Here is a 21,151-nt window from a genome sequence, read left to right as displayed (position 1 = left end):
CAATATATTTCAATACCAGTAAATAACTAAAATATACAATAACATAAAGATCGTACCATGTAAAACAAAACATCAAGCGAACATAGTCAAAAGCTGGTGTCACATAATTTAAAAACCGCTAATTAATTAAGTTGTCCTTACTGTAACTCTTGCAACACGTGTGACATCAACTTTAGCAGCTGCTGCGGCCACTGAATCTGTGCAAGCACGAATCGACGAATTTGTACTTTGCCGACGACAATAATCCAACTTTACGATCAACTGGAACCAGACGTTGACGCTCAAATTGAAACACTGTCCGATGTCTGCACTTGCACAAGATGAAGAGTCGGTTCAAAAATAATATATATTATAGATTTGATGAAAGACGTCTTGTTGTGGAGTATCAAGCAACCTTCTTGCCAGGAATTTGATAAACGGAAACATTTGAATGATAGCAATAAGTCACCGACTTTCTGGAATATAACAATTCAACAAAAGTTGTATTGTCAGGACGTGGATAATCGACTCTCTGCTTCTGGAAGACATCGCATGAAATGTCATTGACATTTCGAACACCCACATAGAACACATTAAACTTTTTTATAGCAAGTCGAAACAAATCTCTCACTGGTCGCAGTTGTAGGTGCTGGCCATCACAAGAAAGTTGGAAAATATTCCACCCATCTGGCATCAGGAGTAGTGAAGTAGTGATTGGGTATCTGTAACAGTAGGAATTGGTGAGGAAGAAACCAACACCAATACGCAAGTGCAGTGAAGTGATCTGAGGACTTTGAAACAAAAATTGCTGCCTTTAAATATCGTAAAATTCCTGGTAGAGAAATTCCAGTAAATAGAAATAAATAGAAATTATCATTTGAGTGTGAACAGCTTACATCGACAGTTATGATTGAGTTGTTAATGCATGTCAAAATTGTTGTCAATGTTACGTCATCCGTCGTAACATTGCTCGTGTAGAACTTGAAATCTGATCGCACCTATTCTCGGTCACAGACTGTCCTAGCTCGGTCAGTGCTTGCCATCTCGTTTCTACAACTCCGTTTGAGATGCAAGTCATCTCTATCGATCGATAGGCTCATTATATGACTTTCTTTGTTAGTAGTTTTGTCTTTGTCAACTTCTACTCTCGCAGACAACGAAGAAGACAGATGACTCTCGGGACGTAATTTCGGTCACCTGATCTCGAGAGATTTTCTCTCTTTAGACGTAGATCTGAGGCGTTCTTTTTTGGCTAATGTTAGAGTCATTACCGCTGGCTACTGTATCTACGGGGCGATGTTAGTGTTCATTGTACTGTTGCTATACGGCAGAACGTGAAATCTGAGAGACAAATACTCGGACGTCGGACATCCGGGATCATCTCTCGGTCAGTCGCGTTTCTACAAGACGAATTGAGAGCCTATGGAAAGTGGCTAAGAGAATTCGGCCCGAATTAGATAAGAAATGCTACGTAGTGAGGCAGTAGTATAACCGAATAGACAGAATCAGGTCCGACTTCGGTGCGAAGCAGTACTAATCTTTGGTGCGAATACAGTGCGAAGCAGTACTTAGGTGTCAATTCGGTGCGAATATACAGTGTTGATATCCGGGACTCGGGGATTGATGAGACATCCGGGTCTTTTTAGAGTATGATTTGACTGAAGCGGTGCTTTCCGCCGACTGTTGTGTTGTTTGGTGTGTTAGTCTATTGATTAGAGCGTTACAGCGTGCTATTCTATTGATTAAAGCTTTAAAACTTGGAGTTCCCACCGAGATCGTCAAAATGGATGACTGCGGAACTTGTCGAAAGAAGTGGAACAAAAAGAGTGAGCTTTGATGTCACTTGTGTGAAGGATGGGAACACGTCTCATGTGTGCGGGAGTGCGACAGACCCAGTGAAGCGGTGTATGGCGCACTGGTATCTTGTAGAAGCAAGGCCATCGTCTACGCATGTACGTCGTGTCGGAAAAAAAGAGTCCATAGCGAAGCGAGTTCGCGAGTTGGAATTGCGAAGTGAGCGAGACAGGTCAAGTTACGAGCGCTCTTTGAGAGAAATGCAAACCGAACGCGACAAGCTTCAAGCGAATGTAGAAAAATTAGAGAGGCACTTGTTAGAGGCGAAGCGACGTATTAGCGAAGTGCAGACACTGGCGGGGAAGCAGCGTCTGGCTGCAAAATCCTTGCGGAGTGAGACACATGAAAGTGCCGCACACATGGATGCAGTTCAGGCAAGGTAGGGTAGCAACCCACACCCACCCGGTTTCAAGGTACTTTCGCAGCGTGTGGAGAAATTTAGTGGTCGTAGTGGAGAAAATGATTTTGACGTTTTGGTTGCTGGATTTTATTGAAGCAACCGCAGACTGTGTGTGGTCGGATGAGCAGAGGGTTAGGTGGTGTTCTTGGTTCCTATCTGGTCCTGCTAAGGCTAAATGGCATCATACCTTGAATTCATCGAAGAAAACTTGGAATAGCATCATGGAGATATACAAGGAACAGTATGGTGTACACCTTGACCCACGTGCTGCTTAGCAACGTTGCCAGAAGTTGCAATATGAACAGTTGAGCCCTTTACAAGGACTACTGGATGCAATGAAAGACTACCAGCGAATGGCACCAAATAAACTCACTGATGATGTCCTTGAGTCTATATTATAGAGATTCAGAAAGAGGTAAAAGAGTTTTCTGATGGTTTGGTGCAAGCACTTGTGCACAAGTTACTGAAGGCTGAACTAGCACTTGAAGAGCGTGCCAGACCAAACACAGACAAGGATAGAAAAATTGCTTATGGGCAAGAAAAATTGCAGAGTGGGGTAGTGAAAACGCCTAGTGCAGAGGCTCATACCTATTCTTCATTTACATAAGCCAGGATTCGTTGTCAAGGCTCTGAACTTCGCACTCGCGACATAACGTGTTTCAGGTGTAGTAAAACTGGCCATATAGCTAGAGTATGCCCTGAAAAAAAGATCATTTTAGCCTCAAGAAGGATAACATCAATAGACAGTGAAGAGGATGAGTCATGGATTCGCAATGTGACAGTAGCTGAAGAAGAGAGTAAATGCCACATGAGGAGGAAGGCCCAACTTACAAAGTTGACATCTCTGTTGAGCGAGTTCAAACTAGATGCCTTCTTGACCATGGAACACAAGTCTCACTGATCAGAAAAGAATTGTTACCTCGAAGCAAGGTTGGTCCTTGGAACAGTGTCATTCACGAAATTTGGAGATGGGCTGTTAGCCAGTAGGAGCAGGAGGAGACATTCTGGGAGTCACGATGCTTGTAAACTTGCAGGTAACGGTAGAGGCAACGGGTAACACAGAGTACATTCCCTGTTATGTCCTGTCATCATCCAAACCAATTTGGAAGGGATAAGTGACGGATTGCGGTTTGATTCTTGGAACAAATGCCCTGGTCAGTTTGGGTTTCATGGTTTATCATGCTAATGGAGCCACAATTCAACCAGAGAGAATAGAAAATCGTGAGAGCAATAATTCTGAGGTGTTACGTATTACTTTTGAGCAGAGGTTGTGTTTACGATCTTATCAAACTAAGACAGTTAAAGTTAGGGTAGGAGAGGACGAGGAGCACTGCACATCTCAAACGGTACCAACGGGAATTCTCACACCGTGTGAGTTCATCTTGGCCAGAGGAGGCTGCGATTTTTTAGAGAGATTCATGTGCTGCGTGTGTTGTGCAATCCGTGGAACTCTTCGTAGGACTACATGTTTGTTTCTGACTTATGATCAGCAGTGGGGGTCATAATTTTATAAACATTCCCGGGTGGGTTAACGATTTAGATACTTTGCCATAACCAGGGGTCATGGGTATCATGTAGGATTTATTCCATAGAATGCCCGCTCCCCAGGACAGTTAAAAGTGACCGACCCTGTATATAAGTGCTGTCAGTAAACGTTTAATTACTCTAGACAAAATTCACAAGACATGCATCAAGTACGAGACCACACGTACTTTACATGCACAAACTGCAATCAATGACAAAGGAACAACAATTAGTTAACGTCATTGCAAAAGATATTGCGCAGGTTAAGCAACACGAAAGGCTCCAAACTGAGCGTATTGCGGATTCATATAAGCATATACAGTATAGACAAACTTCATATAGATCCTGTCTCCTTTGCTGACCATTCTTAGAAGACCAGAATAACGAGTGTAATCTTGATAATTATTAGGTGATTGAAGGTACTGGTAGGTAAAATCAACAATTTGACTGTTCAAGTAGATGTAGAATCCAGATTGTGTTTGTCCCGAATGTGGATCAAACCATATCTTTCCGTAGATATAGTAAAGTCCATCTTTCGACACGGTAATGTATCCGTTACTGTATGTCATTCCACCTCTCAGAATAGGAGAATACCACTGACCGCTACCAGTATACCAGTCCGTAATAATGCTGCCTGATTGCAATCAACAACCCCAAAATGCATTAGTTTAATATATTTTTTAAATTGTAAATTGTAGAAGAACAACAACTTTACCACTACTTTTTGTGCCACCATTACTATTCCCGTGTAAATGAGCAGCGGGTTGATCGTTACTTGCCTGAAATTCAACATCATTATCTGAAAGTGAGTAAATAGAAAATTTGTATGATTGCGTACCAAAGACTGCAAAGTGAGTTTCAGGTTAGATACCTAGCAACACACAACGTCAGCTATATTGACCAACTATACATGTAGTAATTAAAGTTGGATTTATACCGTCGATTACTGTGTTTATATCGTCGTTTTTACAACCATAAACCTTAATTCTGTAAACTACGATTGGATGGTGGCGAAAATTACGAGTTAAACATGCACTCTTTTTTGATACGAGGCACTAGAAAAATCTATATAAAATCGTACAAAGTGGCTGTCGTTTTATGTAATCGCAAAGTCCGTAAGTATAGTCTGTACAGTACCGGTAAGAAGTAACGAGAGTTATCACATACGGGACACAAATATCGCTTCTCTAGTTACGCGATGCTAAGTTAATTCCCCTGTATAAATGTCTTAAGACGTGAAAGTCATTGATTTCGCGTTAGCATTTAAAGAAAAGTAAGTTCTGATGTTGATTTTCATGAATATTTGGCAATCTCAACACGAATTACACTGTTCTCTTTCCGCTGATTTTCTGGCGGTTTATTCATTTTCTGTGCGTTACAGCCACGTACGACATATCGCAAATACTGTTCGTTGATTGGAGTAAAGAAAGATGTGCCATTTTCCAGTTGCGAATCCAGAGTTTTGGCTGAAGGGGCACAAGCGCTTACAAACTGGTATGACGTCATCACCATTATGACGTCACAGCTTCACCGCGTGACTCGACATCTGGACAGGTATCATTATGAATAGTTAGGACATTACTTTTGAGCAAAGAATTTAGTAACGAAGAAGCATTAGAAGTGCAAACCCTCGGCCGTTATGCACCTTGTAGGTAATTAGTCGCGCTATACAAACCGCCACGCACAGCGAAAGTCTAGAGCACATACGAAAACTATCTTTCGGCTAGATAGAAAAGCAGCACTGATTTTCAGTGAACAAAACACGATTTGATGTACCTACAATGTTTTGAGCTTTCAGAAGATGACACTATTGATGGAACAAGCATAATGTTACAATCTTTGCTCTCTAGACGTCTGGTTCTTTGCGCAACTTCTCTAGGCGTCTGATTGTTTGTGCAGCTCTTGAGGTCGTAAGGAGCCACTATGAGCGGTTTTAGGCGTGGCATAGGTAACACCAGAGCCAAAACTAAATTAGATGTGGGAAAACATGAACGCTACAAATGAAGCTAGATTAGGCGTTGTTTCTAAGTGCTAAACACTCAAGTACAACAAAGAAACAGCTAGCCACCGATTTTCCAGCTCACAACAATCTAGACGTCTGCAGGTTGTTGTCGTAATGGAGGAAGACATGCACGTTACAAATGTAGATCAGGTTGTTTCGAAGTGTTGCAACAAGCCAAATGTTACAAGTCGGCGCTAGGCCAGCTGGCCATCTTCGCCTTACGTGATGAAGTAACGCGCGTGATCATTGTTCTGCTTGTTGGTGGGCGAGTTACAAATGTAGAATAAACATGCAGCTCACCACCGATTCTCCAGCTCACAAGAATGTAGACGTCTGGTTGTTTCTGCAGCTTCTCTAGACGTCTGCTTGTTAGCATAGCTTGTCTAGACGTCTGGTTGTTTGTGCAGCTATTCTAGACGTCTGGTAGTAGTCGGAATGGGGGAAAACATGCACGTTACACGTGTAATTGTTTCCAAGTGCTGGAACAAGCCAAATGTTACAAGTCGGAGAACCTCGACGCTAGGCCGGGTGGCCATCTTCGCCTTACGTGATGAAGTAACGCTCGTAATCATTGGTCTGTTTGTTGGTGGGAAAGATATGTTAGAAATGTAGAGCAAAACAAGCACCTCACCACCAAATATTCAGCTCACAAGAATTTAAGCGTCTTGTTCTGTGTACAGCTTCTCTAGGCGTCCCGTTGCTTGGGCCGCTTCTCTAGCTAAAAGCTGCAGCTACACCAACAAAGAGAGATTGAGCCTCATGATGACATCACGTTCGTCTATTGGTCGGTAATGACACCACTTCTCGTTTATTGGTCGGAATAGCTGCATTTGCATCTGCACTAATTGAGTATAAATACTGTCAGTTGTCGGTCATCGAACGATTACTACACCCTTAGCCAGGAAATCCGGGCTTAGGGTAATGACACGATTTTATATTTTAGTAATGACATGATTTGTGCCTTACTGTCATATACTTTCTCTTGAACGTGAATTTCGTTATATGAAATTAGTGACTGCTTAAAGACAAAAGTAGGTGTGGAAACAACCGACGTGATGCATAGTCGCTGTTTCTACGCAAGCTGTGATTCACAGGACAGCATGCACTGCAGTACATAAGGAACATGCAATCTGTAAAAGGGCATTAATTAATTAATTAAGCCTACTAGTTAGTATGTCTCATAGCTATAGACAACGATATTCAGTTCATTCATTTCGACACACACCGATCTTCCAATAAAATATTTTAGACGTAACTTCAAGCGGTTTCTTTAGTAAGTTCGTATAAATAACAATAACATTGGTACAAGTCTCGAATTCATCCAGGCAAATAATTCAATCACAACGGTGCATGTAGTCTAACGGAATATTCTAGTACGCAAAAAAGAGTATAAAACCAGGTCGTTGAGCCTATCTTCGCTCATAGTGCTGCGAAACTCAGTCTTGATTATACGCGAGGGCTGAGTTACTTCTTTCAACACTTACTGTAACCGTATAGTCAGAGGAGCCACAAGATTATACCTAGAGCCACAACAATTGAGGGCGGAGCTCTTCTGCACTAGTTTAGGGGCCGGCACGTGCCAATTGTGCTCATGCCTGGATCTGCCACTGCCACATTACTGATTGTAACAGGTATAGTAATTATTAAGCAAGCTAGGTAGCCCGCAGACCGAAAGTCTTTCTAGAAAAATAGAATTTAATTACGTTTCGAGTTAAGTCACGTGACTTTAAACTTTTCTGTTTCTAGCTAAAGCAAAAACAACAAAAATTTTGTTTATCAAACCAAATTCCAATTTGCTAAATTTATTTGACTAACACAACTAAATAAAATAAAGCCAGTAATTAAATGCAAATACCTAGTTTGCAAAATGTTGCTTTATTAAACTGTAGCATAGTACTGCACGCTCGTCCGAACTTGACAATGACCTACCTCTGTCTGTAGCGCTTTCACAGGATTAAAGTACTTTTCAAGCGTCTCCTGGTCTATCTAAAATAATTAAAACTTTTGAAACGTTAATTAAATTTACTTAATAAATTAAATATAATACTGGTTCTCCGGGAACGCCTTGTGGACCTCTCGGTCCTGTTATACCTGGTATCCCCTTCAGTCCCTATATATCCAAATATATCTTGAGTATAATAAACTCAATGTTCAAAGTTGACAAGTTGCTACCTTGTCTCCTTTCACGCCTCGTGGACCAACTGGTCCAGTGTGACCGGCTGACCCCTAGACCAAACAACGCTACATAATAAAACTTATAATAATTCAATGTTATATTCTACCTAACATCTTTGTTTGCCTAATCTAAGTATAACATTACTTGAATATGTTGGTAATTATTCTTAAAGATATAAATAGATAAATTCCATACTTTAAATTTCTAGTATGATTATTTAGTACTAAAATGTAACTTGTAATTGACATTGCATTCTAATGGAAATTGTGTAATTTAGATATCTGTATTGATTGTGTCTCACAGGATCTCCATCTGCTCCTTCAATACCTCTTGGCCCCATACTTCCTTTTTGTCCCTATTCAAAATTTACATATAATAATAATACACAAATGCGGCTACATCGTTCAGCAATGTATATTTATCTACCTTGTCCCCGCTTGATCCTTTTGGTCCAGATGGGCCAACAGGACCTGTTGAACCCTAAAAATGAATAAATAGATGCTGCGTAACCATTTTAGTAACCGACACACAATAAAAAGACTCAAATCCCAAATTTCTGCAATCAAACGCAAAATGAATTAAACATTTCAGTTTTGTTTTATAGTATATATAAAGATTGAAGATCCATCTACTCGTATAAATTAATTTTCATATTTAAATTTGTTAAGGTTTACTTTGTTTTTACGTTTTTCACATAACAATGCATTTTAAAGTAATGGGTTATCCATTAACTTGTTGTACATTTTGTCTATATTTGTCTAAAAATGTTATATTTGTTTTCCGTCTATATGCATGCATGACTGCCTGTTCAGCCTGTAATATTTGTTACTCTTGAAAGTGAGAGGGTTAGACTATATTCCGTTTGGAACGCGTCCACTGCCATGACAGACCCTACATAATTAAAGACACTTGTGTGAATCAACATTCTTTTACGCAGATATGTTTACAACTATATGAGCTTAAATCTATATATTCTTACACATAATGTGTCAGTATATTAAACTTTGTCTAAGTATCTATACTGCACTAAGCTTGCTCGATGTGCATATTTTTGTGAATAACAGAAGTACATGGTCGAGTCTATAACAGTGGTCCTTCCTTGGGCAGTACTGTTTACTAGTGGAATCATTTTAACCCACAAACCATACAGTGTCATGTTTGCTCACTTAGGGCCTATCACTAATGTTACCAAGAATCTATCACTAAAATCCGACAAAAGTTTAGTTTGCTTTCTCTAAATTCAAGGTGAATACTTACTGTGGTAAAAGTTGTCATATCTAGCTTGTGCATCATGGCACTGCATTGCAGTAGCAGCTGATAAAAACGATATACTTATCTCGTAAAGTCAGCTTTTTGATGTCCGAGGCATTGCCAGAATGTTCTTATGACCAGTGGCGTAGGAATATGTTCACGAGCGAGGGGCTCTACCGTGAATGTGATCATGAGTAGACAAAAACTGCTTCCCTTGCAAGACAAATTTGCAAAAGTTACCGGCACAGAAAATTTAAATTCCTACACTGAGCGATGAGGCTTCAGCCCTCCATTCCCAGATTCCTACTCCAATGTTATCACAGCGGAGTAGCCACACCTAAATTGCTGGATGTCAAAATTATTATCTATAGGTTTTAATATTAACTTATAAATGAGATCAATGCTATAGCTTGATCACAGAACGCTATTATTGAATTTGCTAACCGTGTATGGGTAATAAATGACCAGCTTGAAGGTACAGACTTATTAAGAGTTAACTATACCGGTATCTTGGCATGATCTCACGATATCATTAATTAAAAGGGGAAATCAAACAAAATGAACTTAAGTCGTATGATTAGATTTCACGACACATTCATTGGTGTAAATTCGCCGTCTAGCGTGTACACTGTACTACAAATTTAAAAAACATTCCCATTTCGCATAATTTTCACATTCAGTCTGCTCGATCCTTTTGCCGCTGATTGGTCGAAAGTTACAATTCCAGATGTAAACTATAGAACGACATCTGTAGTACCTGGGTGCTCTAAACGTTTCTTTTCGCATACTAAAACTAACAACGATAAATTATTACTCAAACAAAAACATGTCATTTAGGTAAGCCTTGATAATGGGGAATTTTGCAAGAAAGTCTTACAGAAAGACAGCTCTAGATACCGATACCATTTACTCTTGATAAGATTGAAGAAATATTGACGGTAAGTACAGCAGATTTTCAAGTATTCGTACTAGAAAAGTACTGCTCATACTTGGTAAGAAAAGTAAACATTATACAGAGTGGCTTATATGTCAATTCATTTTTCTTTATGAGATCTATAATTAGTGTATCTGGGCTCAAAATGATACCATCTCGCGTACACCACTGGTTACGTACGGTTCTAGTCGATCGATATTAATTTTCCTATCGAAATCAGATAGAGGTGACCGAAAAAACGTAGTAGTCGAAACGTGAAAACGATCAGAAAACAGATTTTATACGTTCTAACAAAGGTTAGTTCTATACTCGCAAATTTCAAGACAACCACAATTCTCGTATTCAGGTTTTGTATGTCTATCTCCGGTTTTGCAGTAGGCGTGAACCTACTCATGTGCGTGCTGGAGGACATTCGGGACCTTCATATCCGATAAAAACTTCTGTGCTGTCTTGGGCTGCGGCAACCGTGCCGATCGTGACAGAGACATTGGTTTCGTTTGTTGGCCAGCGATTGTGATAGTCAAAGCCAAGAAATTTCAAAAACTGACGAAACGGCGACGAGGAGCCTTGAGCACTGCTCTAAACCTAAAACAGATCAGTTTAGTACACAAGCGTCTGTTCCGATCACTTCATAAGCTTCTGCAACGGAAGACGAAACGAATCCGGATTAGGTTCCTAGTCAAAAACTTCGATATTCGTCAAAGACATTCATTGACGACAGAACGGTACGAACGAGTAAAGCAAAAGAATGCAAAGAGACTGCGATTAGAAAATGACGTCGAAACCGTTCCTCCACTTGATTGCGATGCATGTGCAAGCGAAATTAACAGGTGAAACTGAAAATCATAACAATGTGAGCGGTAGCATGCGTGCAGACCTACTAGAGTTGTCGTCCGAAGATGTTGACAGGCTAAAGAAGCCGTTGCACTGTCTTCAGGGAAAACTGGCAAGCAATATACGGCATTCAGATTTCAAATTAGTCTGCTTTCAGAGAAAACATTTCATCCGGCGTGGATGCCGCGGCCACAAGTAGAAGTTCTCGGACAACTCGCTGATGGAAATTTCGTAAAGGTCTCGACCATCAGCGTACTGCAATTTAGCATTGTAGCGACGTCGGCTGTCGCAATCTAACAATCTGTTGCTATAACCGGGAATAATAGGTTTCTAACTTATCAAAAATGTTTCGGCTGTCCTCCACGCGTGCGGTGGTCAGCTTAGCTCACGTGAGTGCAATCGCTGTATTAGAAATTTATGGAGATTGTACTATTTTAACCGCTCAATATACAAGAGTTTCTCTTCTGCAGCATATAGCCACTGAATTGAGCCCCCACTGTCTATAGAAGAAATTGCGCCTTATTAAAAAAAAACAGCGTCTCTAGTACAGGGGCGTAGCCAGAAATGACCCAAAATATGGAAAGAGGGTTTCCGGATTTGATACGGCAATAGCCAAGCCTACAATGCGTGGATCGCCGGTAAATTTAGCTTTTCTTAATGATTTGCCCTCTATCTTAAATATTTAACAGTCACTAGCCAGTATTAGGTCGCGAGTGTGCGTACGCATAGACTCCAACAACGTCATACGTATTTGCACTATAGGGAACTGGTCTGAAGATAATCTATTACTCTGAACCTTCTTTGTCACTAACTAAAGTATCCTGCAGAAGCATTCTACGAGGATGTTGTCTGGAAAGTATCTTAATAATTTCATCTAAATTCCGATCCATGCCATAGTCAACGTGCATGAGTGCCAACCCAGTCAGTCTCTCCTCAGCCATTGTTGTACGCAGGTATGTCTTAAGCCTCCGTAGAACGCTAATGATCCTCTCGCATTCACAGCTGGTGACTGTCAAGGTAGAGACAATTCGCAACAACTGGCAGATGTTTGGAAACATAGTCTCATTAGCATGGAAAAGAGACTATGAAAGCAACGAAGGTCGCTCAGCTGAGAAGCTCTTCCACTTCCACTTCCATACGTGTAGCTCCTGCTGAAGTGTTGATGGATTGGGGGAGGTCGTCTGCGTAGAACTCGGCAAGCTGGTGTGCAAGGTCCGTCGTGCTTTGCTCATGCTCTGGACTCATTAGGACAGACGGAACGAGCGACAGAGCCATCATCGCCTTCTTCTGAATTTCAGGGAAGCAACTATTAATATGTGCTATCATTTCATCCAGAAATGGAACTTTTAAATCCCTTCTATAGCAATCTTCCGGGATTATGGCCGACACATTACTTCTAAACATCTGTCAAGCACAACGGTGTGGAATTGAAGGTAATGAAGCATTCACCGTCTCCGCCAAAGCAACTGCAGTGGCGTACAATGTTTTGTGAAAAGTATTGATGTCTTCTCTTACTTCATGCAGAGCAGTCGTGACGCTATCAACTTCAACATAGGCGGAGTAGATGTCTCGGGATCTGCCTTGCAAGAAAACTGTCAAACTCTTCACAAAGCCATAGCAGGCATGTGCTACTAACAACGCCATTATAAACTCGAACTGCGTGATTGAAGTCAGAAGAGTTGCAGCTTTAGTAGATGACTCTACATTCCAATCTTGACCAGTGCTGAAAATTTTCCAGTGTAGTGACTACCGAAGGCAATAGTTCCATAAAAACTTGGAAAGATTCCATTCTGGCAACCCAACAAGTTTTACATGTGTTAACCAGTTTTGTTCTTCGACCTTGATCTACATGTAGCTCTTTTATATGTACCTGAAGCTCTTGTACTCGTTTTGGAGACAAACTGAAGAAAAGGTATATCTGATCTAAAGTGCCTTGCATGTTGCGAATCCCATGCACCTTACAAGCAGCAACGATACATAGGTTGAGGATGTGAGCTGCACAGCGGACATAAATTGCTTTAGGACGATTGCGCTGAATGCGAGCAGGGGCTCCTTGATACTTTCCCGCCATATTCCTTGCTCCGTCATAACCTTGTTCACCTAGAATATTGACATCAAGGGAGTGCTTTTCAAGCACACACAGTATATTCTGGCCAATTGCCTCGCCACTAACGCCAGAAGCACAATGCAAAAACTCCAAGACGTCTTCCTGAATAAGACCTGATTTATCAACAAACCGAATGATGAGTGCAAGCTGTTTCTTGTTGGCCGCATCAGCAACCTCGTCTGCACATACTGCAAAGAACGTGGCATCTTTAACTTCCTAAACGATTTTTTCTGTATCCATTGGCCAGCAGCTGCAATTAAATCATTTTGGATAGTTGGAGAATGATATTGCGCATTTCTAGGTGCAGTTGCAAGGTGCTCCCTGAGAATTTGATCACCAGCATCCATACCAAACCGAAGAAGTGCTTGCCCAGTATTGCATTGCACACATGCTTAGACTCCTCATCTGTTGCAAGCTTGCTCTCATGATGACCTCTTAGAGCAATGTTCTGCCTACCACAGAATATGACTGCTTTGAGAATACTTCTCAAAATGGCTCTGTTTCTCTGAATGACATCGAAAGCTTGAATTTGCAACTGCTGCTCAACAGACGAATGTCCGTCTCCATTTGGCCTATGTATGCTGCAGAATCCTCCATTGCTACTCTGTGAGTCGTCTGCACATAGTGTCCTTGAATTGTTTGTTTCGCACGAGTAAAACATGTCATGGGAGTTGTTACCAACTGTCTAAGGGACGAGCGGCCTTTGGCAAAGACAACACAGTTCATACAGAAGCCCCCATCGAAAATCCGACAGTAGGCCAACCAGGGGTACTATTTTCACCATGGATGCTGAAATGACCTGGTTTACAGTACTCTTTCTTGCTAGGAAACTTGAATTTGGAAGTTGGCCAGAAGGCGTAAGTGAGCAGCCAGTACTTCCTTTCATCAGTGAGTGAACAGAGCTAGTCCGTACTGTACCTCCCTAGGTCAGGGTAATTGTTAGACTGGGAGCAGCAGGCTGCTGAATGAACCGGGTTTGACTGTTCACTGCAAGTCGGTCGAGAAAGTACGGAAGATGACGCGGAAGACAAACGGAAACGACTGCCGAGGCAGTTGCGACAAAGATTGATATGAGCTCTACTAGTTGATGAATTAAGTGCAGGTCAGCTAGCCCATAATGCATTCTTCACAACTGACCTGCAAATAACCTAGTAGCGCAAAATACAGGCAAAAAACGAGTTACCTGTTGTTTCAGCTTCATCTCGTGTCTCTTGACAAAACCAAACGACGGTGACCCGTTTCTTTATTGTAATTTATTTTTCTAAAAAAAGACCTACAGATTCGCGAATCGGAGAGGGGCTTACGCGATGCAGTAGACACACCCACCTTCTTAGGGGTTTCCGGCAAACGTCGAAACATGCCTGGCTACGCCCCTGTAGTATAAAGCCACAGAAGTGGTCGCCTACTGTCTATAGAGAAAGTTGCGCCCTGTTAGACAAATAATATATTCTATTGTATAAGCACAGAATTGTATAAAATATGTTCCGAGATCTGCTGCGGCTCCAGCTCCATTTTTGCCAGTTTCGACTACAATCCTTTCCAATAAAATGGGCTCTTTTACCTTGGGCTACCATCTCCTCAAGTTTGACTATCATTCCTCCAATGCAAAGGGCTAATTTTCAAAGTCAAGTACACTCAGACAACTCGTTGCACTCCGAAGACCCGTACACTTCGAAGAGCCGTCGCACTTCGATCGCCTGATAAAAACCCATTGCATGATACCGAACCATCGCACTGGTACGCGATCTTTCCACCCTTGAGCCACCCACCCTCTATGGCAATCTTGAAACTTTCAGACAAATTTCTACAACCTATAGTATCCTCAAATTATGCATACGACCTCGAAATGGCTAAGATTTCTAGTCGTATATATACATTAGCTCTAGACGGCATTTTCTTTAGTCCTAGATATACGGCATCTGGGAACAAACTTTGCCACCTTTAACGCCATGAAGAACACAGCTTTCGGCTACCAAGCCACCGAGCAATACAACATCTTAAAAGATTTGGATCTCCCCACCGTCGGCGAGCGTATGGTTCGTCACGTCCTTGTACAGAACCTGTACAAGAATAACCTGGCGAGCGATATCGCAAAAATGGACTATATACAAGTCGAGCGCACGGACGCTCTTTGAAAGAATCTAGAACCAATATCCGACGTCTTCGTCGACGACCTCTTTGTATGGAGTCTGCATTCCAAAGACATTAGAACCAGTGTCGGAGGAACCACCGTATTCGCAGCGGGTGCAGTCGCAAGAGCGATTCTCGCCCGAATTCAAGCACACGCGGACATAGGACTTCCAGATTGTCTACACGTGGAGATTGTAGCCATTTGTCCATACGAGGGGCACGGACAATTCATATATTGGAACACGGAACAACAGACTCTTGCCGACGACAACAACGCGCTGTGTGTTTACAACGGGAAGTATCCAAACACAACATCGACTGCGATCGTGGTATGCAAGATTGATGTAGCAAACATTCCGATGGAAGGGCTGTTGGAACGGCTCCCAGAGTTCCTGGAAAGACTACAATGCAACGGAATCGGGTTCTATTGCATAGACTGTACTCGAGACGTTTCTAGATGTCTGGATAGGAAAGCACTCCTAGACCACCTCGTCTCCGAGCACGACTTCCTACCACAGACAGTACCGGAGACAACCCAAATATGATTCTGGCGAACGACGACAATGTGGGCAACAAATGCTTGTTCTTCCAATTCCGAGAAAATCCCTGTGGATTGCTATAAAAGTCAAGTTATACAACAAGTTTGTATGCCAGATCGTGTGTGCAAGCGTCCAAGAGAATCTGGGAAACACCGTGGCCAACTACAGCAAGTGCCACGACAAGAGGCTTGAAGAGACGTTCACCCACCCGGACGTACAAGCTTGTGGAATCTGTCGCGGCGAGGTGTCGTTGTACGGGATACGACCGGAGGAAGCACGATTGGAAACAGCAGAAAAGGCTGTCTCGTACGTATATTCTTTGTCGACGGGTAATCCACTGTTCTGGGCGTACCCTCTATGCGAACAATGCAAGGCGCCAGCGTCGGCCATACACCGCAACATAGTATTCCTGTCGAATCAGACAAATAAGCTTTACGCCGTCTACTTTGGCCACACGACCAACGGCCGTATCTGCGGGTGTCCAAGGACTACACGGATCGAAATTTCGAGATTCGACAAAAGGACTATCTTTCGTTATGAGTATCCGCCTTCAGGTTCGTGGGTGTAAACCCATCATGCCGTGGTTCTGGGCAAAGACGACGAGAGAGACCACGCTAGGCTAAGTACCTGTCGAAAACATGAAGATGCAATGTACTTAGCTTGCAGCAATGCCCAGTTTACACGACATCCGGACAAATTCAAAGCCGACACAGAGCAAACGACGTCTGCCAGAAACCGAATTAGTTCGATGGAAGTAAAATTGCAAGATTTGGCATGGCGAGCGCGACCTACATCCATTACCCTTCGAGGAGGCTATTACCACCCCAAGGTTTGTCTGTTCTTTACCCTCAATTGTCGGAACATGTTGGAGGAAAAGGCTCTGCTACTCCAGGAGATCAACTGGCGAATGTTCGTAGCCGCGAGGCGAGAAGCAGATCTGCAAGTCGAAGAGGTCGAACGAGCTACGACATTGGCCACGAGAAAGAAAAACTGACTGCTATTGCAATAAGCAAAAATTAAAATAGCGGATATCAAAGCAAGGTTGGAGAAAATCCGAGACACCTTCTATGCGATAAGTCGAAAGTTCCGATTGCAACAAAAGACAAAAACTTTGCTTGATCTATCGACGGAAAGAGCCCAAGAGTTGGTGCTTGCACAGCTCGAGATATATGGTTTTCGGAATTAGCTGGGGTTTCGTTCCAGCTTGGCCCTGAAACTAGTAGATGTAATCTAAAATACCGTAGACAGAACAGAGAAAATGCAAAGACAGGCATGTAGGTAGGCAGACCAAGACAAACTCCCAAATTACAGACAGACACAAAAAAAGAATTGAAAAGGAGGCAGGTAGATAAGCAGGCAAACAGAGAAAATCCAAAAATGCAGGAAAGGTAGGCAGGCAGGCAGGTAGGTAGACAAACGGGTAGGTTTTCCCTTTTTCCACACCTAGACATCTCTGTACACATCTTTGCACGTACCCACCTGTTAATGTATACAGATTGTAAAAGGCCATACACGGATATTCCGAAGCTCGGATCGTGCAAACCGTCTTACACAGTTCTTCGATCTTGGGTCTGCTATCTCGTAGGAAACTTTGTTTGTGCTCGATGGTTCTATAGTGCACCTCCATGGCCTTTCAAGGTACATAACCCACAACGGTACCGTCCACACCGGCGAGAGCCTCCTTGAGAGACACATTGTTGTCTCTTCCTTCTGCAAACCAGGGTCCGAATATTTGACTCGGCGTCTTTCATGGTATTGCGGAGTGTATCGGTTGATGCGGATCCGTAGTCCACGGGCTCCTCCACACCTTCTACGAGAACCACCATACAACCCCAAGCCATCGGCTATGTCCAACAGTGGCTTGTGTCTCTTTAGTAAGACGTATTTGTAGCACGGTGTTGGACCTAGCTGTACCAAGGTGCAGAGACCACAGACGACCTTTACGTAAAGATCGAAACTCGCGGTGGGAGAGAGATCCAGTCACGTCCAGATGTGGGGTTTGTAGTATCGAGGTATGCGACCGTTGGGCTTTCTTCGGTGCGAAGCCTTGTACTCGAGTATGACAGTATCTCGGTCGACCTCCGATTGTACGTCCGCCGTAGTGTGGATGCGTCTACCTTTGCCATATTTCGTCCACGATACGACACAGTACCCGCCTAGACTATAGTATACATTTCCAGCTTGAATATAGGATGTGATTACCCACACACAATCTATTGTAACCGATCATTCCGACACGTGTTTGAATACCGTTCTCCACCAACAAGCGATATCCACGAGAGATCTCGCTTCGACACCACTGTTGTCTCCGAGCAGTTGTCGAAAGGAGCACTAGGGATTTCAATCCACTAGAGCAGCTATTCTGGATCTTCTATTCGTATGTCGTCGCAGTCAATGCCATTCCTCTTTACGTTGTCGGAGAGAACGGTGTCGTTCGACGAATGCCCGAATCTTGCTGTCGAGGTATTCCATATGAGTATATACAAGGAGATAAAATTTGACGCCGCAGTCAAAAAATATGTAGCCCTATATGTAGCCTGCTTCGCAAAACTCAATGTCCACAAAGGCAGTCTTATCCAGCATACTGGACATGTCCGATAGTGTGGATATACTGACCATAGAAACACACAACTATCCATCATTCCATGGACTCCTAGAGCTGGACAAGAAGAGTCTCGACAAAATTCTACAAAGACTGCGATTAGATATTCTATGTATCTTATGCAAGATAGGAAACGAAGACTCTTCGCGTAGAAACAAGCTTGAAGTACTATAGTCGTATGGTGCGATTTAAGCCATTGAAAGAGAAGCGAGAGCCATAAAACGAGAAGAGAGAACAAAGAAACGAAAAGAGAGAGAAAGACAAGCTGGAAGAGAGAGATGATGACATTGCAGTTAGAGGCAAAATGGAGCTATATATTACACAACTTATGTTATTTCGAACATTTTAGTTGACGATGCTAGTTCAGGTCCAAATTGTACCAGGAAGGATGAAGTGCACTAGGACGCCCTATCAGGTCACGATAAAAACAATCACAATGGATACAGTATCCTATAATATTTTATGCGGAAAGATAGTGTGTTCTATCAAGGGGGTAAAAATGTTGTTAGATGAATTATACTGTCCCGCCAGTCATCAAAACAAGCGCCGTTGTTCAGAAGTAAGAAGAATTTAGTCAGAAGAGTCAAGTCAAGAGCCGGTTAGAGGAATTTCTGCCACGTGTTCGATTCAATCCGACTCGCCACGTGAATCCACGTCGCCCGATCTCCAACGTGATATATGATGATAGCTGATTAAAGTTAGCAAACGGACACCGAGTTTCCTGCGTCAGTAGTGTCTATTCGAAAAGTTTAGAAATGCGGACAGTGGGGAAATGTCTGTTGTTCGTGGTCTGATCGGAAGGGTGGTTGGTAGAATTTTGCGCGACACGCTATGCGTCGTCGTCGTCGTCAAACAATAACTAGTGAAACCAAGTCAATTTATTGATCTAAGCATGGTGTTATGCGCATCGCTGATAACACAGTGCTCACTTTTCCTTTAGCAATGGTCACGCTAAATTCGCCGTAATACGTTATGACTTGTGTCCGTCTGACGTATTATGTGACACAATCATCGGCAACGTTCCCGGAGCGCGAGCCGCAGAAGATTCTGACCCAACGTGAGTGAGGCCAGTGTTCAAGCAGCGGAGATAGTTGTAAGTCGCCCGTTGGTCGTATAAACACCGTAAAGTATAATGCAATAACGTAGATCGCGATGAGACACGATTGCACGAGACACATCAATTCGGAAGTATAGGTCCAGAACCAGACCCATCATCAAGAGAGATCAGAAGGTCACATTCCAGGAAATAGATAACGTTCTCGATCAAAATTTTAGGAATCCCAAGGTAGACAAAGAAAAAGTAATACGACAAGTAATTGTATATACCTACACAATTGATGTGATAGTAATGTAGCTACTCCACAAGTTAGCTAGGAGACGCCATCGCAAAGCCAAGAAGACGAAACACAAATCCTAGGGGATTTTTTTTAGTTCAAAGTTAGAAATGATATGTCAAGTTTCTGTACATGTAGCTCGCGTGAAATAATTCAGAAGACAGTGTCAAGAACAACAACCGCTAAAGCACCGCATTGCAAAATGCGATCAAGCATTGCAAGAGAAGAACCAGAAAAGCCCGGCGGAAGTACAAGGTATACACTATGATCGCAGCACTAAGAGACGTACGTTCTCTGCGGGAGACGAAGTACTAATATTGCTGGCAACAGAGAGTAACAAGCTACTAATGATCGAGATAGAGAGGACCGTACTCCGTAATTCGGCTGTAGGAGAGTGTGATTAATTAAAAGATTAATGTGGACGGCAAGTGAAGATCTACAACGTCAATCTACTGAACAGACTTGTTCAACGTCTGAATCACAGGATCGAGTAATCTTCTAACAGGAATGATGGTGAATGTATTTACAAGCCTATTCGTTCCGCCTAGAAGCCATCAAGGGAAGTGAGAACAGAGAAGCTGACTTCTCAATTGAGTGACGTAGCCGCCGTGGATTTGAGTCGAAAGAAATGATCTGGCCGGGAAGTATGTCACAATCTGTACGTGCTAGCAGAGTTGTGTTATGGGTACTGTCAGTGGGAGGAGCTACACCGGCGTCTTGAGACGATTGACTCACTTAACAGGGCCGTCGGAGGAGCAGTGGCCGAGGGGCCATGGCCCCTCCACTTTCTGGAAAGTTGAGTTCAGTCAGCGCTACGTTAGAGCATGCTTCCGGTTTAGTCTATAGCTGATTAAATAACTAATTTATGTCGTACTTGATCTACTCCAACACAACCAGCAACCTCTACTTTGCCGGAGTCTGAGACCAGATCGGACGGCAAGACGTATAAAACTTTGTGCGCATGCTCATGAACAGATCTGACGTACCCGGATGTGACTCACCCATCCGGTTTCTGCTATGTCTGGTTGAGAAGCTCCACAAAGACATGGCATTGTCAACTCTTCGATCTCAAGCAGAAATGACACTACCTGATATTGGTGACTCGCCTCATTAACCTCTAGACTTTCAGTTCCCGAAAAGACAGTTTGGAAAGAAAGAAACTGTTAGCCGATCGTTTCAGTCGTCTTGGTTCAAGCTCCACAGTTGGCTACACTACGATGAGGCCAAAGATGTAGCGTTTTGTCACTTCTGCATCACAGCATGCAAGGAGAAAAAGCTAGCCGCAGCTGCAGGGATTGTCGATCGGTCGTTCATACGGAAGGGATTCTGCTACTGGAAGAATGCCACTGAGAAACTAAAAACTCACGAAGCATCGAACGTTCATCGCAAAGCCGTCGAGAGAACCATCAGTCTTCCAAAAACCACAGAGGATGTTGGGGAATTATTGTCAAGACTTCACAAGCAAGACAAATGTGAACGACGACA

At 42.7% G+C, this 21,151-nt stretch overlaps 1 protein-coding gene across 1 annotated transcript; it reads right to left on the bottom strand.

Annotated features, from left to right (window-relative positions):
- Positions 1-3,883: 3,883 nt before the first annotated feature.
- Positions 3,884-11,895, bottom strand: LOC134193508 (collagen alpha-1(XXV) chain-like). Its single transcript, XM_062662336.1, has 8 exons — positions 11,767-11,895; positions 8,362-8,415; positions 8,237-8,290; positions 7,932-7,985; positions 7,807-7,869; positions 7,689-7,745; positions 4,596-4,628; positions 3,884-4,536 (listed from the first exon to the last, which is right to left on the bottom strand). The coding sequence occupies exons 1-8, from the start codon at positions 11,893-11,895 to the stop codon at positions 4,438-4,440; spliced, it is 543 nt and encodes a 180-aa protein (XP_062518320.1). The 3' UTR covers positions 3,884-4,437.
- Between the last annotated feature and the right edge of the window lie 9,256 nt (positions 11,896-21,151).

The sequence above is a fragment of the Corticium candelabrum genome, chromosome 17 (assembly GCF_963422355.1).
Source record: "Corticium candelabrum chromosome 17, ooCorCand1.1, whole genome shotgun sequence".
Lineage (NCBI taxonomy): Eukaryota > Metazoa > Porifera > Homoscleromorpha > Homosclerophorida > Plakinidae > Corticium > Corticium candelabrum.
The sequence above is the reverse complement of the archived record's forward strand: the minus strand, read 5'-3'. Positions and strand labels throughout refer to the sequence as shown.

What these genes read in the sequence shown, in the direction of transcription:
- LOC134193508 (XM_062662336.1), bottom strand. Translation starts at nt 11,895, where the DNA reads ATGGCTGAGGAGAGACTGACTGGGTTGGCACTCATGCACGTTGACTAT. An exon ending in TGAAAGCGCTACAGACAGAG is followed by an intron (nt 4,629 to 7,688) that starts GTAGGTCATTGT and finishes GTGTGTTGCTAG; the next exon opens with GTATCTAACCTGAAACTCAC. An exon ending in AACTCACTTTGCAGTCTTTG is followed by an intron (nt 4,537 to 4,595) that starts GTACGCAATCAT and finishes GTTGAATTTCAG; the next exon opens with GCAAGTAACGATCAACCCGC.